Genomic DNA, 16423 nt, shown 5'->3' on the forward strand with positions numbered 1-16423 from the left:
CAGGGACTAGAATAGTCGTACAAGAGTTGTGATAAAATTATTTTGACATAAATTTGTAGACCGCTCCATTCTCCTTTGCGTCATTTTTCTGTAAAAAATTAGTTTAAGAATTGAAAGACCTCTTTGTACTTTCTTTAGATACTTCTGTTTATTCTTTAGAAAATTTTATTTGTGTATTGTGGAAATTTTAATGCTGATCTTACTCTTTTTGTTAGATCTAAAAAATAATTAACAAAACTTGTTTTTACAGTTGAGGGTTGGAACCTTTGGTGTTACACAGCAAAATAAAATTACACTAAATCACCACAATACACCAAAACACTTTTACTTTTACACTGGACGCGCGTTTCGCTAACCATGTTAGCATCATCAGCAGATGATTATAAACTCAGTTTATAATCATCATGTATTGTGGTGATTTAGTGTAATTTTATTTTGCAAAACTTGTTTTATCAAAAACTCCATTAGATTTAATCACATTTCATACCTATAAACACTATTTCATATGAAAATAAATAAAATGTAATTAAAAAAAACCTTTATTAAGAAAAATTCATACATAAAAACTACTGTAGTCATATATCTCTGTATATTTGCATTTTCACAGCTACAAAATAAAGTTAATCTCCCCAAATAGAAGACATCAGAAATCATATTAATCTCTTTCCAAAATATACGTCTAATATATTATAAAAATATATAAAGTAAATATATGAGGTATATTTTTGCAGTACCCAATATGAGTAAAATTAAAATAGATATTCTTAAATTATTTTTATATACTTCACGTCACACAAAATTTAATTAATATCCTCTGGATATAGTTGTCTTTCACCTTCGTTCAGAAAAATCCCCATCGCTCTGTACAATAAATAAACACCTAGCATTCTTTTCTGTCTGCTCATCCAGATAGCGGCAACACCGTAAAATTCTCCACCTTTTGCATTGGTCAAGTTCTCCAAACCCAAAGCACCAATCATGACAGCTTCTCTAGTGTAAGCTTCCACCGGAATATTGTTGAGAAAAACATGTAAGCATATCACACCACCTCCATCATTCCAAACATGTTTAAAAAACAAATAAACAAACAAAACTGCGATCTACCAGGGATAATCCGAACACGCGCCGAAATGGATAAAATCATGACAGGACGCAGTCCAATCTGGTTTCTACTGCTAAATCAAAACAAACAACAATATCAACACAATCTAGACAATTAAACTGCGATGGAAACACTAAACAGGAAAACAGGATACAAAACAACATACAAAGGAATAATAAGATAATAGGATGTGCGGTAAATTGTGACGGAATTAGTGCAATACCAAATAAACAATTTTTATTCGTGTCTAAATTAGATCCAAATGTAAAAGAAGACCAACTCAAGCAACTATTAAAAACTCACTTCCCAGAAGTAGAATGTCAGAAATTGGAATCAAGAAATACCAACTTTTTCTCATCTTTCAAGGTAATTATTGATGAAACAAATTACGATAAGGCATGGGATCCAGAGATATGGCCTAAAGATGCTCAAGTTTCGCCATTTTTTCGGAAGAGAACTAATAAATATTTTGCAAAACAACAAAGAAGATATTAATTTTGACAATACTACCAGTTCTGTCGGTGCTTACGTATCTAAAGTGCAATATCAGAATGTTTCAAATGATACTTTGAGAACTATTACATTAATATATCAAACCCTTAGATCACTTAAGAATATACTGCATGAAATTCAGGCGTATATATGTTAAAAAAAACTTGATATAGGGGGAGTGGGGCAAGTGCGGCAGAGGGGGCAAGTGCGTCTTTCGAAATAATTCATACATTTGGCATCATAGACAATAACAATCAGTAAAGTTTACGTACCTATCAACAAGTGCTTAGTGTTATTGAAAATCTAGCTGAAAATTGCTAAAATTAAGGTAAATATAAATATTTTTCGTATTCCACATCATGTTATGTAATATTTAAGGCAAATTACCTAGATTTTTTTCATAAATTAAGGGCAATATTTGGACTTAGGCAGATTTAAATCCGTGTTCACTGCACAAATGGACATAAAATTGCGAATAATGGAAATAGACTTTGAAGCGGCTGAAAATATTCTTCAAAAAAAATCCGATCAAGAAAGCGACGCGGCCGATAATATTCTTCAAGAAGAATCTATTAATTCAAAAAGAGCATCTGTTGAGATCATTCTTCAAAAGAACTCCAATCCGGAATGTGTCAATTTGTCAATCATGTCCAAAAACTTAGCTAAGTCTGTGGGTGACTCACTTACCCCATACCTTGGGGCAAGTGAGTCATTTGACATTTTTTTTTGTAAATCTGAACTTTAACCAAATATTTAATTTTTTGTGTATTTTTTAAGGTAGATTACTATTTATACAGTTAAAGTTAGTATTTATGTAATAGACGTTTTTCTATTTCTTAAAATAAAAAAATGGTACATCATTGAACGTTAAGGTGCCGCACTTGCCCCACTCTCCCCTATTGTGTATCTCTGAGCATTGGTTAGACGGTAGTGAGTCAGCTGAACTTAAAATATCTGGACTTGTTGTGGGTTCAATTTTTTGTAGGGAGGAGTCCAGAGGAGGTGGGGTAACCACCCTTCTTGACTCTACTATTGAACATAATAATATTACTAAAATCTCGAAATTTTCAATAGAAAAAATCATAGAACTTTGCTGTGCTTACATAAAGAGTCTCAATATTTATATATTCTGCGTTTACAGATCTCCTGGAGAAAGTATAGAGGTGTTTGTGACTCAACTTGGCAGAGCCATTGACAGTGTGGGACATCGCAGAAAAATCATTATTGTAGGCGATTTTAATGTACTCTTTGGTACAAAACAAAGCGAGTCAGTGTTGGTAAATGACATGCTGAAATCATATGGATTTCGTGCATTGGTGAGTGCTGGTACGCGCGGCGGAAACTGTATAGATAACCTATTTATTAACTTCGATGTTCTTTTTACCGATATCAAAATAATCGACAATGATCTGTCTGATCACAACTTAATAGAGCTTCGGTTTGGAATGTATAGCGATACAAATAACAAGACACTGATGAGGAAATATAGACCTATCACTGAAAGAGGTAAGCAATCTTTTTTTACTTTAGTTGTACTGGTCTTTTATATCTAAAAACAACATAAATGTCAGTACTAAATGCAAACTTTTTTGTGATAAGATTCAAGAAGCTTTTGATGCTTCTTTTCCAGAAAAAATATATAAAAATAAACAATATCAGACTCTGTTTCCTTGGTTTAATGACACACTGCGGGAAATGCGAGAACGTCTGTGTTTTCTTAATGATCTTTTTAAACAATACCCATCCCAAGAACTGCTTGACAATAAAAACTGCTTTAAAAAACAGTATAGAAGGGCAATTAAAGTCGCGAAAAGGGAATATAATGATAGACTTATTTCTAACTCAACAAATAAGTCAAAAAGTATTTGGAAAATCGTGAATAACAACCGTGCAAACAAGCAGAAACAAAATCCCTCAATGACAATTGGTCCCGATGCATTTAATGATTTTTTCTCTAGTGTGGCGGATGTCTTGGTCGGAAATGGACAGTGTTTTACACAAGATATTCCATTTCGGATTACTCATCTGGCGGATGAGGAATTCAAGTTCGGAGATGTGGGTTATAATGAGGTCAGGGACGTAATACTTAATTTAAAAAATAAAGATTCGCGTGACAAATTTGGGTTCAGTGATAGGATTATAAAGATGATAAGGGAGCTTATCCTTATACCGCTAACAAAAATAATTAATTTGTGCTTTAAGGAATGCATTTTTCCATGTTGTCTCAAGGAGGCTGTTGTCGTACCGGTATTCAAAAAGGGGGACAAGAATGATATATCTAATTATCGTCCGATTTCACTGCTTCCTGTTTTTTCAAAAATCATTGAGAAATGTATGGCCTCAAGAATGGCGTTATTCCTTGAAGAGAATTTATTGCTGAACGACCAACAGTTCGGCTTCAGGTCCGGACGCAGCACTGTGCTGGCTATTCTGGACCTCGTGTCATTCATCTTGGATGGCTTTGAGGGTAGGGAACATGTTGGCGCGGTATTTTGCGATTTAAGTAAAGCCTTCGATTGTGTGTCTCACGAGTTGCTCATTAAAAACTCGACTATTATAAATTTAGTGAGGGTAGTGTTGCCCTTTTGAAATCCTACATGGAGGACAGAATACAGAGAGTGGTCGTTGATGGTGTGTGGTCGAACCCAAGACCTCTTAAAAATGGTGTCCCACAAGGCTCAGTACTGGGCCCTTTACTTTTTTTGATTTATATAAACAACTTACCACATATCCGACGTGACGACCACTACGTTTTATTCGCAGATGATACAGCGGTCTCGGTCAGAGGAAAAGAACTAAAAGACCTAGAGGGAGGCGCGGATGACGCTCAAGCGAGGGCGGCTGACTGGTTCCGGAAAAATAACCTAGTTTTAAATGAGGCCAAAACAAATCGTGTAATTTTTTCTTTGAGGAGTGTGCCTGAGGACTGTCGCTTCTCCAGGGAATCTGTTCCATTTTTAGGGGTTCAGTTGGACAGTGAAATGAGATGGAATGCTCATATTGAGCAACTATGCAAGAAGCTAAGAAGCGCGCTCTTCGTTCTGCGTAATTTTCAGGTACTGTTTCCTGTTGTGTATTGCGGACGGCTTACTACGCTCTTTTCATTCTGTGATGTCCTACGCTCTTTTGGCTTGGGGTCACGCACCTCAGTGGCGCAGGGGTTTCGCGCTTCAGAGGAGGGCTGTGAGAGTTGTCGGAGGATTGGGCTACAGGGATGATTGCAGGGAAACCTTTAAAATGTTAAATATACTTACTCTCCCAAATCTTTATATATTGGAAAATCTATTATATGTTAAAGCCAATACGGAAAAATATCCCACAAATGCTCAGGACGGCTCTCATGACACTCGTAGGGCGGAGCACCTCAGTATCCCTATACATAGATTAGAAAGGTCTCGAGATGGACCTAGATACTGGGGTGTGAAGTTTTACAAGTTTTACAACTTCCGGATGGGTATAAACTATTGTCCGATAGGGTGTTTAAGGGCAGGGTTCGTGGCTGGTTACTTGAAAATCCACTGTATGACTCGAGGGAGTTTCTTTCAAGTGATATACATATTAATCTCGCTTAATGGAAATTCCTTCTACAACAGAATGTGGGAACTGGAAACTCCCACCCTATGTTTATATTACAATGTATTAACTAGAGTATATAATTGTCATTGTGTACCCATCTAATATGATTGTCTTAACTTTATGTCTTTTGTGTTAATTTTTAAGTTAATTGTGTTTTATATATGTATTTTATTTTATATTTTGACTTATGTTCGCCACTATTTGTATGGTATTGACATCAATAAATTATTCTATTCTATTCTATTCTATTCTAAACATCTATGATTTTCTTCACTTTTTTACTTGAAGGAGATTCCTGAGTTTTCCAGAGTTGGACGGCGTCATAAAGGTGCTGGTAAGGCCTGGATCTCTTCCCTTTACCCACATAGAAAATCGCCGACAAAAACGTTTCCCAGATTTTTTCAGGTGAAAGATTATCAACTCTGGATGGAAGGTTGCTTGTGACGCGAGGATCCCGAAGAAAGTAAGTGAACTAGCTTTTATCCTTGTTTATATTTATATTCTTAAAGTTGGTCAACCTCTCGACAAAATGTGCTGCCTCTAGTGAACAAATCGTAAAGCTTTAAAAGAACGAAGCATGTGATTAGGGGCGGAGTCAAAAATATCGATTATTTGCGGTATTTCCCTCAGAGTAATGTAATAATATAGCTCGGATTTTTGCGAACTATAATAGGGCTCAGCTGATTAAGAAATTTAAACAAAACTATTATTTCATTGTTGATTTTGGATTTTTTTTGCTGTTATTTTAAGGATTCTAAACCGTATTTAACAAAGAAATAACAATTTTCAATATGTTGGTACATTAATGCTAATTACTGGTAATTATTAATATTTAAAAAAAGTTACATACACTTACTTTATTTCGATTTGACCCAGGGCTATAAAATTTTATTTCATTCTTCGATCATTTTATTCTAAATTGAGGTTTTACGAATTTAAGATAATTTTTTTTTTGAAAACAAAACGTTTATACAATTTTTTTCTTAATTAAAAATAAAACTTGGCACTTGTTTCAATAATATTATTTGACATTTAAATAAATATTATGTACTTAATACACCATTTAAAATCTTTATTACACGAAATCTTTCTTAGCGTAAAACATGGTCAGAGCCAAGTTTGCTTTAACTTTGTACCATATGAAAAAAAAACGGCGTCCAGTTGGCAGGGAAATGACGATCGACGACATTTCCCACATAAATTTACATATAAAATGACAGCGATCTTCATTTCATAGCCATCGCTGACGCCGTTTATTTTCGATCAAGAATTATAAAAACTGAAAATATCATTATGTTTTAACTCACAAAGCCCGTTAAACCATAAAACTTTCTAATATATTGTTTTATTAGGAGTAAAAATGACACTTTTCGTGGCGAGACTGTAGGTTTGACATACAGCCGAAGCACAAAAGTCATTTTTACTCCGAATAGAACATGCTATTTTTTTCAAAAGCCACAAGTAATGTTTTAAACAATTTGAAACGTTATTATCATGATACAAAAAAAACAAGGTATGATATTGCGCAGGTTGGTCACCACGTCACAGGTGATAAACGGCAATATTGGTCGGCAAGCTCCACGCGCCAATTTCAAATTTTCAAACAGATGACACATAATAAATGTGTATAATGTGTCATAACTTTTCAAATGTCCAGCTCGATGATTTTACATAACTTTAGGGGTTATTTAATTCTTCCCTATTTTAGGTCTTTTTTTATTAGTGGCAATTGAACAATACGGATATTTTGTTGTATGGCATATGACGTCACAGGCGATATGCGCAAACTGAACGAAATTGGAGACGCTATCGACCATACCTTGTTTTCAAGTTTTCTTTGTACCATGAGTAATTATATATCGAGAAACTATGGTTACGGCTCGTTGAATTTGAGACTTATGTCATTTTAATAATATATTTTCATACTTTTATGCTTAGGCGTAAAGTGCTTTACTTTTATGCCTAGGCGTTAAAATGACTTTTTTATATTGTCAATCACGTCGCAAAAATTAATACTTTTGTGACGTTTGAAAAAAAAATAATATTTTGAAACTAACTGGTATATTTTTCTGCCACAACAAAGTTATTATACAGTGATAAATGATAAGATCATATTGAAATACGCTACTGGGTAAAAAAAATTGGCTAAATTTTATCAATAATACTCCATTTCAAAAGTTATTTTCCAAAATAATTAATATTTTTTAATAATTGATTGCAATTAATATTATTTGACTAGTTTAATTTGATTAATTAATAAGACTAGATTAATTTCATTTAAAATAAATTTGATCAGATTTTTTTCGTATATTCAACTACCAGAAAAGTAGAAGGAAGATTATAATGTATCTATCACAATATTTAAAAGAACTACTACAATAATTATTAGAAGAAAAACAAAAAGAAAAAAATACCCAAATACCTTCACCTTCTACTCAACTACAAAATAAATGAATATAATCTCTTACAAGAACACTACACAAACTACTTCTTGTATTCTACACTAAACAAATTATCAAACTTATTAATTAATCAAACATAAAGAAAAATTAACCAAATTACCCCTTCACCTACTACTTAACTTCAAAATAAAATATAAAAACACTACTAAATTTCTTCTGGTAGTCTACACTAAACATTATAATCAAACTTAATAAATTAATCTAATTTTACATTACAACTACAAAGAAACAAGAAAATATTTTAAAACTACAAGAAATAAAACTTCGATACGTGCGACCAGTATAATAGATCAAGCGGACAAAGAATATAAAATACTTTAAAATGTGCATTCAGAAAGAAAAAATATCTCGAAAATTATCTAAACAAACATTTTTTTTTCTTATCAGTGAAAAACATCGACCTCGTCGGCCTTGCGGAATTTGTCGGGTATTTACAATGGTCGAATTTATAATTACCAGCTTTTTATAGCATATCTAATAGACAAAAAGTATCTGGTCGATTAGTAACCAATTGGCACAGTCCGAAAATTATTGATTTTTATTTTCTCTGTTTTTATTGGCCGCTTCAAAATTCAGAGTAACAAAAAATATTTTTCTCTAGTAAAAGACTGTGAAATACGCCCCGCCATCTGGTGCTTTACATCCATAAACGCCTTAGGTTGAGCTACTTTAAAAATTCATATACAAGGCTTTTATTCACTTTTTCATCCCATTTTCTGGAAGGAGACTCCTGGGTATTCCAGAGTTGTACAGGGTCAGAAAAGTGTTGGTAAAGTCTGCATTTCTTTCTTTCAAGTATGTAGAAAATTTCTCAACAAAAAGGTTCCTTATATTTTTTTAGGGACTAGATTAGTCGTAGAAGAGTTGTGATAAAATAATTTTGACATAATTTCGTAGACCGCTTCATTCTCCTTTGCATCATTTTTCTGTAAAAATTTAGTTTAAGAATTGAAAGACTTCTTTGTCTTTTCTTTAGATACTTCTGTTTATTCTTTAGTAAATTTTATTGGTGTATTATGGAAATTTTAATGCTGATCTTACTCTTCTTGTTAGATCTAAAAAATAATTAATAAAACTTGTTTTATCAAAAACTCCATTAGATTTAATGACATTTCATACCTATAAACACTCCTTCATATGAAAATAAAAAAATGTAATTGAAAATAATCTTTATTAAGAAAAATTCATATAAAAAATACTTTAGTCATATATCTCTGTATATTGCATTTTCACAGCTACAAAATAAAGTTAATCTCCCCAAATAGAAGACATCAGAAATCATATTAATCTCTTTCCAAAAAATACGTCTAATATATTATAAAAATATATAAAGTAAATATATAAGAGGTATATTCTTGCAGTACCCAATATGAGTAAAATTAAAATAGACATTCTTAAATTATTTTTATATACTTCACGTCACACAAAATTTAATTAATATCCTCTGGATATAGTTGTCTTTCACCTTCGTTTAGAAAAATCCCCATGGCTCTGTACAATAAATAGACACCTAGCATTCTTTTCTGTCTGCTCATCCAGGTAGCGGCAACACCGTAAAATTCTCCACCTTTTGCATTGGTCAAGTTCTCCAAACCAAGAGCACCAATCATGGCAGCTTCTCTAGTATAAGCTTCCACTGGAATGATGTTAAGAAAAACATGTAAGCATATCACACCACCTCCATCATTCCAAACATCTACGATTTTCTTCAGTTTTTTACTTGAAGGAGCCTCCTGAGTTTTCCAGAGTTGGACGGCGTCATAAAGGTGCTGGTAAGGTCTGGATCTCTTCCCTTTACCCACATAGAAAATCGCCGACAAAAAAGTTTCCCAGATTTTTTCAGGTGGAAGATTATCAGCTCTGGATGGAAGGTTGCTTGTGACGCGGGGATCCAGGAGAAGGTAAGTGAACGAGCTTTTGTTCACTCCTTCTCGCCATTTTCTGGAAGGATCTGGTTTGCTGAATTGTGCGCTGAGTTGAGCTTCGAGAGTTTTGTAGCTTTCCAGGCTGATGCGCCACTCGGCATTGCGTAATGTCTTTTCCAATTCCAAAGAGTAAACTGTAAAGTAAAAACAATATTGTTAGAGGGATAAGCATTCGGTTGAAAGGAACGTACGTTTTTTATAAACTAGTCTGAAGAATGACAAAAACATTCAAAAAATGTATCAAAAAAATGACAAAACAAAAATGAAATAAAGGTTGAATGAACGGGTTGTCATGTTCTTACCTTAACTGTTTTTTTATTCATCTCAATAGCTTTTTGAAAACTCATATTATTATTGTTTATTAACGTTTACTCTAGTAGAGATGGTTTTAAGTTCTAACCCAAGCAGCATTTGGACGTCGGGACAACGTTGTGTCACGCGACCAAACGTCGGGGCGCAACGTCGGCACAACCACGTGCCAACCCTAGTCTGCACTAGTTTGGAGAATAATTTTTGGGTCGAAACGACGTTGGATACCGACGTTGGCTAGAAGCCTAATTTAGTACAAACTGCAACGTTGTTTAAAATCCTAATTCACAGAAATGCAAAACTAATATGGCGTCTAAGTCGCGTTTTATCCTAAATTAGGATAATTATAGTAAAAATATTATTTTTATGATTTAGTTAGAGACATATGTCAGATGGCAGTGAAGGAAAACAAAACAAAAGTATTTAAGTGTGGAGGATGTTTGAAGATCAGAATTATTGATATATTTTAACCGACTCTGTAACTCGTTACCCAAGGCAAAAAAGTTAAACGCAAACAACTTTATTGATAAATGTATTGTTTCTACTTTGAAAAATACTAATGGGCCTTAAAATTAAAGAAGTTTTAAAAATTTTCTTGAATTTTTTTAGTAAAATGAGAATAATTTATTCGCAGTCGAAAAAATTGTTTCCGTGTTTTTAGGATCAAATATTTCAAGTTAATGTATTCAAAAAGCAGGAATTGCTATTTTAGGAACGAAACGTTTTCTTATTTAACAACATGGCGGCTTTCACTTTGTTGTTTTGGAGATTAAGATGGAGTAGTTCGAGTAGTCGCATACTGGACTAATAAAGTCGCAGTTCGGCCTTAACAGGTAGTATACTCGTCGCAAGATTGCCTAATTTAGTCATCCTAGAGTCTAGCTTGTGCCGCACTCTATAATCTAAATAAACGAGGGAGTGGATAAATTATCGGTAATATATGTCGATGTATATTTAAATTTAGTTTTATATGTACCTTTCTTATGTCCCATTTTAATTAAGTTTTTTTTATAAAAACAAAAACAGCACTGAACTGTCTGACTGAACAGAATAATGAAGTGAAAATTTAAGATTTAAGGTTATGGTTCAATACAGTTGCAAAAAGGTAGTGACTCGACGTCCTACCAACGTAAGAATAAGGAAATCTAAACAACGTTGGAATTAGTAAAACAAACGACGTTTGCATAACGTTGGAATAGGTCCTGAAACTGACGTCGGAAAACTATATATTGTCCAACGTTGTAACTACGTTGTCCGAATCACCTAAAGATTACTTAAGCAAAAAAGGTTAGAAGACAACGTTTATTCGACGTCGCAGAAGCTTCTACTTTGCTGTAGTACTAGTCCAACGTCGGCACAACGTTATAAAAACGTTTAAATTTATTTTAATACCCAAGTAGCTAACTATTTTTTGTAACTAATCCAACGTTGTGTTTGGTAAACATGTGGTCGCAAGTCGTGAAAATGCTACTTGGGAAAGCTATTGTTGCTTTAATTTATCATGGTAGAGATCAACTTCTGGACTTAAAACCATATATGCATGTTACATAAAGACAGTGCCATTACATAAATTATAAACACAATTTTATAGGTCTGTTGACTAGGACCAATAGCGAATAAAAACGAATATCTCCAAAAAAAATGAAGTTATTGAGATGAATCAAAAAAAACTATCGAAAAAAGACAAACCTAGATAACAAAATTATTTTAAACTTTCAACAAAATATCAACATTTTGTTTTCCCTCGTATAATGTACAGATGGCAACCACACTTTTAATTTAGAAAGAGGTACTAAAAAGTCAAATAATTTAGCTACAAATTGCATAAAAAAAACATCAAAATCGGTCCACTAGAATACAATATATAAAACTCTAAAATACATCAAAATTTTAAGGTGCCCGTTTCTCGTGCCGGTGAGTGTATATACAGGGTGCCCTAGAAATAAGTGCAAGTATTTTAAGGGGTAGTAGATCTCGATAAAAGAAACATATTTTCTCTTTATCGTTTTTTAAATAAGTCCAAAATAACGGAGTTATTTTACTTTGAAAATTTCCGAAAAAAAATATTTTTTGCTAAAATTTTGAAAACCACTGGATCTTTTTTTGGATTTTCTTTCTTGTAAATTTAATCTATTACCTATGTTGCCATTATTTTCGAGAAATTATGTTTTTTGACTAAAACCTAAAAAAAATTTAAAAAAAACAGAATTTTGAATTTTTTTTTCGCGAAAAATCCTCATAGGCGTGTTTCTGCGGTTGAACTATACTACCAGTTAAAATACTTGCACTTATTTCTGGGACACCCTGTATACAGCTCGTCAAATATAGAATGAGATTTCTTTCTTACAAATAGAAACTAACCTCGCTTTTTTACTGCACTTGTTAGTTCTTTCGTTGCAGGTGGAGGGTGTTTTTTCAACTGGTACAGTTTCTTAAGATAGACCCTCTTAGTGGTAAGCGTTATTGGACCAGCACTGTACCCCAGCTGCGTTAATTCTCTTCTTAAAGTGTCTGTGTCATAGTCCAATGCTTCTGGAAGCGTGGACTGCAGCGAGGATAAGTTGGACGACTTGACGCTTTTGGCATATTCACTGGAAATTGCAAATTTGCAAACATAAAGCTTTAATTGCAAACACCCAAATTACATTTCTTTTTAATAACAACGTTATTGACTTAATAGGCCAGTAAGTGGGGATAAAAATAGGGTATTACCTCCGAATTCTTGACACCCGCACCGATTGACGTGAACTTTTAACAGTGAATAGAAATATATGTAAGAAACAAAAGTTACATAGAAGCGATGTGTGCTTTCACCCTGGGAGTGAATGCCACCCCTTCTCGAGGGTGAAAAATAAATCACCCATTTTAATAGCAAAAATCAATAAAGGGATGAATTCTAAGCAAAAAATGTTCTATAACATTTTTTCAGAAAATTAATATTTTCCGAGTTATTTAGGATTGAAAATGTTGATTTTTCATCGAAAAGCTGCATATTTTTCTGCCAATTTTTATAAATAACTCAAACACCTTGCGTTTTATCGGAAAACTCATATAAAGAAAAAATGAAGCATTTGATATAACGAATCGATTCATTTTTTGTTGATTATCGTAGGTGTAATAATAGCCGAGTTATCACTCTGTAAAGGTGATTTTTTATTTTTCGAAAACTAATTTGCAACCCTTTTACCGTAAAATAATGGCAAGAACCATGTGAGAACATATTTCTCGAAGAAAATGAATATGACCGTTTTTAAAGTGCTTGAGAAGACCTTTTGCATGCTTTTTTAAAAAGTTTGTAGCTCAAAAACTCACGGAGTTATGATAAAAATAAAATGGTCACCTCATTTTTTCGGAAAAAAATTAACAACAAAATCTATGGCTAAAATCATAAAAATAAAAACTGCAAATTTGTAGGAAATTATACGAGCTAGAAATTAACCTTTATAGTTGAACAGTCCTGAACTCTTCATTTTTACGAGATTTTTGGGTTTTAAGGGCTCAAACAAGGTGGTCCTTACACGCAAGTCAAACTAACAAACGTAATATCTATGAAATAAAGAGATCTACGGAAAAATTGAAAGAGCACAAAAATATTGCAAAAAAAGACCTTCAATTTTACCCTGTTAATTTTTTTTCGTATTTTGCTTACTTTTTGAGATATGCCAAAAAAATTAAAAATTTAAAAAAAAAATAAAAAATAAAATTTTTCATTATTTTCAACTTTTTTCCATATTTAGGCATTCCAAATCGCTCGAACTTGCAAAGCCCATTGTTAGTACCTAAATATAGCCAACTGTACAGGGTGGGTCAAATTCGACGCTTTTAAATGGAAACACCCTTTTCTATAGGAGATAGACGAAAACTAATATCGGTGTCTGGAGCTCAATTTTCATCAAAAACATGATGGTGAAAACCGCACATCAATATCTGTTACCGTTTCGGAGTTACGAGGTGTTTTTCAAAAATGTGCATTTTTAACAAATCGCTGTAACTTTTTTGCTATGAAATTTTTTTTATTTTTATGAAAACATTTTCAAAGCACCTTTTTACATAGAATTTAATGGTTTAAGTATAATTTTTTTAAAATTAATAATTTAAGAATTATCAACAGAAAATTTGATTTTTTATACGGGACACCCTGTATATTTTTAATTTATTGAAAAGAATTTAAAATTACCTTTCCAAAAATATAACACACTTGATATTTTGCTCGATTCCTCTTCGAGATATAGAGTATATAAAAATTCGCCCGCTTTAAATAAGTGGGCTTTGAACGGCACCGGCTGTAATGCAAACAAATTCTAGCTGTGAGCATCAACTAAAACGAAAATAATATTTGCTATGAGAGATACAGAATTTTATAACAATTTAAAATATATTTAACCAACATTAACACATTTAAACTATATCTAATAACAATAAAAATAAATAGCAAACCAAGACATGAGGTTTTGCTACAGGTGTTCGACATATCGACCGTCTTCTGTTATGGACAGACGGGGCAGTTTTTGAACATTTCTCGCGGAATTCATTAACTCAGTGGGGGTGAAAGATACCCTCTCATAACTGCTAAGTATTTCTAATACTTGTCGAGATTATAGGGAAGAATAAGGAACCGCAAATATATCCATGGGCACTAACTCAGGTGGCCTCGACGGCCAACGGCTGGGATCTGGGTTAGCTATTCAATTATTCTTGAAATTGGCTGCAAAAATTTGCTGATAACTTCAGCGTTCAGAGGCGGTGCGTCGTCTTGTTGGAAAAATATGTTTTCGAGTTCCATATTAAGGGCTTATCATCAACAAGGGGTCCAAAGCCTACTAGTTAAAAATGGCGAACTTTTAAAAATTCTGTATTTCGAAGGGGATTATAACAAAATATCAAGTGTGCTATATTTTTGGAAAGGTAATTTTAAATTCTTTTCAGTTAATTAAAATTATAGAGGGTGTTCCAAATAAAAAATCAATTTTTCTGTTGATAACTCTTAAATTATTAATTTAAAAAAAATTATACTTAAACCATTAAATTCTACGTAAAAAGGTGCTTTGGAAATGTTTTCATAGAAATGCAAAATTTTCCATAGCAAAAAAGTTACAGGGATTTGTTAAAAATGCAGATTTTTGAAAAACACCCCGAATCGGTAACAGATATTGATGTGCTGTTTTCACCATCATGTTTTTGATGAAAATTGAGCTCCAGACACCGATATTAGTTTTCGTCTATCTCTTATAGAAAAGGGTGTTTCCATTTAAAAGCGTCGAATTTGACCCACCCTGTACATGTATTACGCTTAGTTTTTATTTTTATAATTTTGGTCATAGATTTTGTTGTTAATTTTTTTCAGAAATAATGAGGTGGCCATTTTATTTTTATCATAACTCCGCGATTTTTTGAGTTACGAACTTTTTTAAGAAAGCATTTAAAAGGTCTTTTCAAGCAGTTTAAAAACGGTAATATTCATTTTCTTCTAAAAATGTGTTCTTCCGCCGTTTTCGTAAAATAAAAAATCAGCTTTACAGTGTGATACCTCGGTTATTATTACACCTACGATAATCAACAAAAAATGAATCGTTTAGTTATTCCAAAAGATTCATTTTTGCTTTAAAAAGTTTTGCGATAAAACGTAAGGTTTTCGAGTTATTTATAAAAAATGGCAGAAAAATATACAGTTTTTAAATGAAAAATCAACATATTCAATCCCAAATAACTAAGAAAATATTAATTTTCTGAAAAAATGTTATAGAACATTTTAAAAAATGTTATAGAACATTTTTTGCTTAGAATTCGTCCCTTTATTGATTTTTGCAATTAAAATGGGTGATTTATTTTTCACCCCCGAGAAGGGGTGACATTCACCGCCAGGGTGAAAGCACACATCGCTACTATGTAACTTTTATTTCTTACATATATCTCTATTCACTGTTAAAATTTCACGTCAATCGGTACAGGTGTTCAGAATTCGGACCCTGAAACCCTCGCTTACTGGCCTATAATAATCGTAGAGACGAAAATTCAGTTCTAGCTTTACTACAATCCGGCAAACGGATCTGAAAATACGGGACAACAGTAAGGCAAAAGCAGTTTTTAAAGATATGACCGATTTCATTCATAAAACATTAAGCATCGTGCGGCGTTTTGGCGAAAATATATAAAGCAAACTTTATAATATTCTTTTACTTTAAATGTATCTACATTTTGTTTAGTGATTTGCTAAATATAACTAATAGTTGTTAGAAAAACGTGTACTAATTATAATATGCATAAATCAAGTTAAAAGTATAAAATACAATACAATAAGACTGCCACTGGATACTACAATATTAGTCAATTTCCTCTATTCCCAGTGAGGGGTATAAAATTGAGGTAACCCTGGCCAATAAGAAAACGATGTGCGCATGGCTACCGTCTAGCAATGAAACGTGACAGAATCTCCACCAATTAGGTCGGTTGAAACCGGGATGCCATGATGCCAGTTTTGCCGCATTTCTTTCAATGTTTTAGATCCGTTTGTCAGATAATATGTCTAGCGCTAATGTACTCCGGTGCCTTACTATATG

General features: G+C 32.9%; 2 protein-coding genes across 2 annotated transcripts in view; both read right to left on the minus strand.

The window, feature by feature from the left end:
* Window positions 1-733: 733 nt before the first annotated feature.
* On the minus strand, window positions 734-7016 carry LOC115876556 (ankyrin repeat and LEM domain-containing protein 1). The gene is made up of 3 exons (XM_030892365.1): window positions 6990-7016; window positions 5445-5642; window positions 734-1100 (listed from the first exon to the last, which is right to left on the minus strand). The coding sequence occupies exons 1-3, from the start codon at window positions 7014-7016 to the stop codon at window positions 801-803; spliced, it is 525 nt and encodes a 174-aa protein (XP_030748225.1). The 3' UTR covers window positions 734-800.
* A 1810-nt stretch (window positions 7017-8826) lies between these two features.
* The window catches only part of LOC115876498 (ankyrin repeat and LEM domain-containing protein 1-like), a 60542-nt gene continuing 52945 nt past the window's right edge, over window positions 8827-16423 (minus strand). The window contains exons 6-7 of the mRNA XM_030892296.1: window positions 12228-12457; window positions 8827-9691 (exon numbers count right to left, since the gene is read on the minus strand). Coding sequence (XP_030748156.1) covers window positions 9063-9691; window positions 12228-12457 — 859 coding nt within the window. The 3' untranslated portion in view covers window positions 8827-9062. The remainder of the gene's footprint in view (window positions 9692-12227; window positions 12458-16423) is intronic.

Source organism: Sitophilus oryzae, unplaced genomic scaffold (genome assembly GCF_002938485.1).
Source record: "Sitophilus oryzae breed Bouriz unplaced genomic scaffold, Soryzae_2.0 scaffold_1436_pilon_pilon, whole genome shotgun sequence".
Taxonomy (NCBI): Eukaryota; Metazoa; Arthropoda; class Insecta; order Coleoptera; family Curculionidae; genus Sitophilus; species Sitophilus oryzae.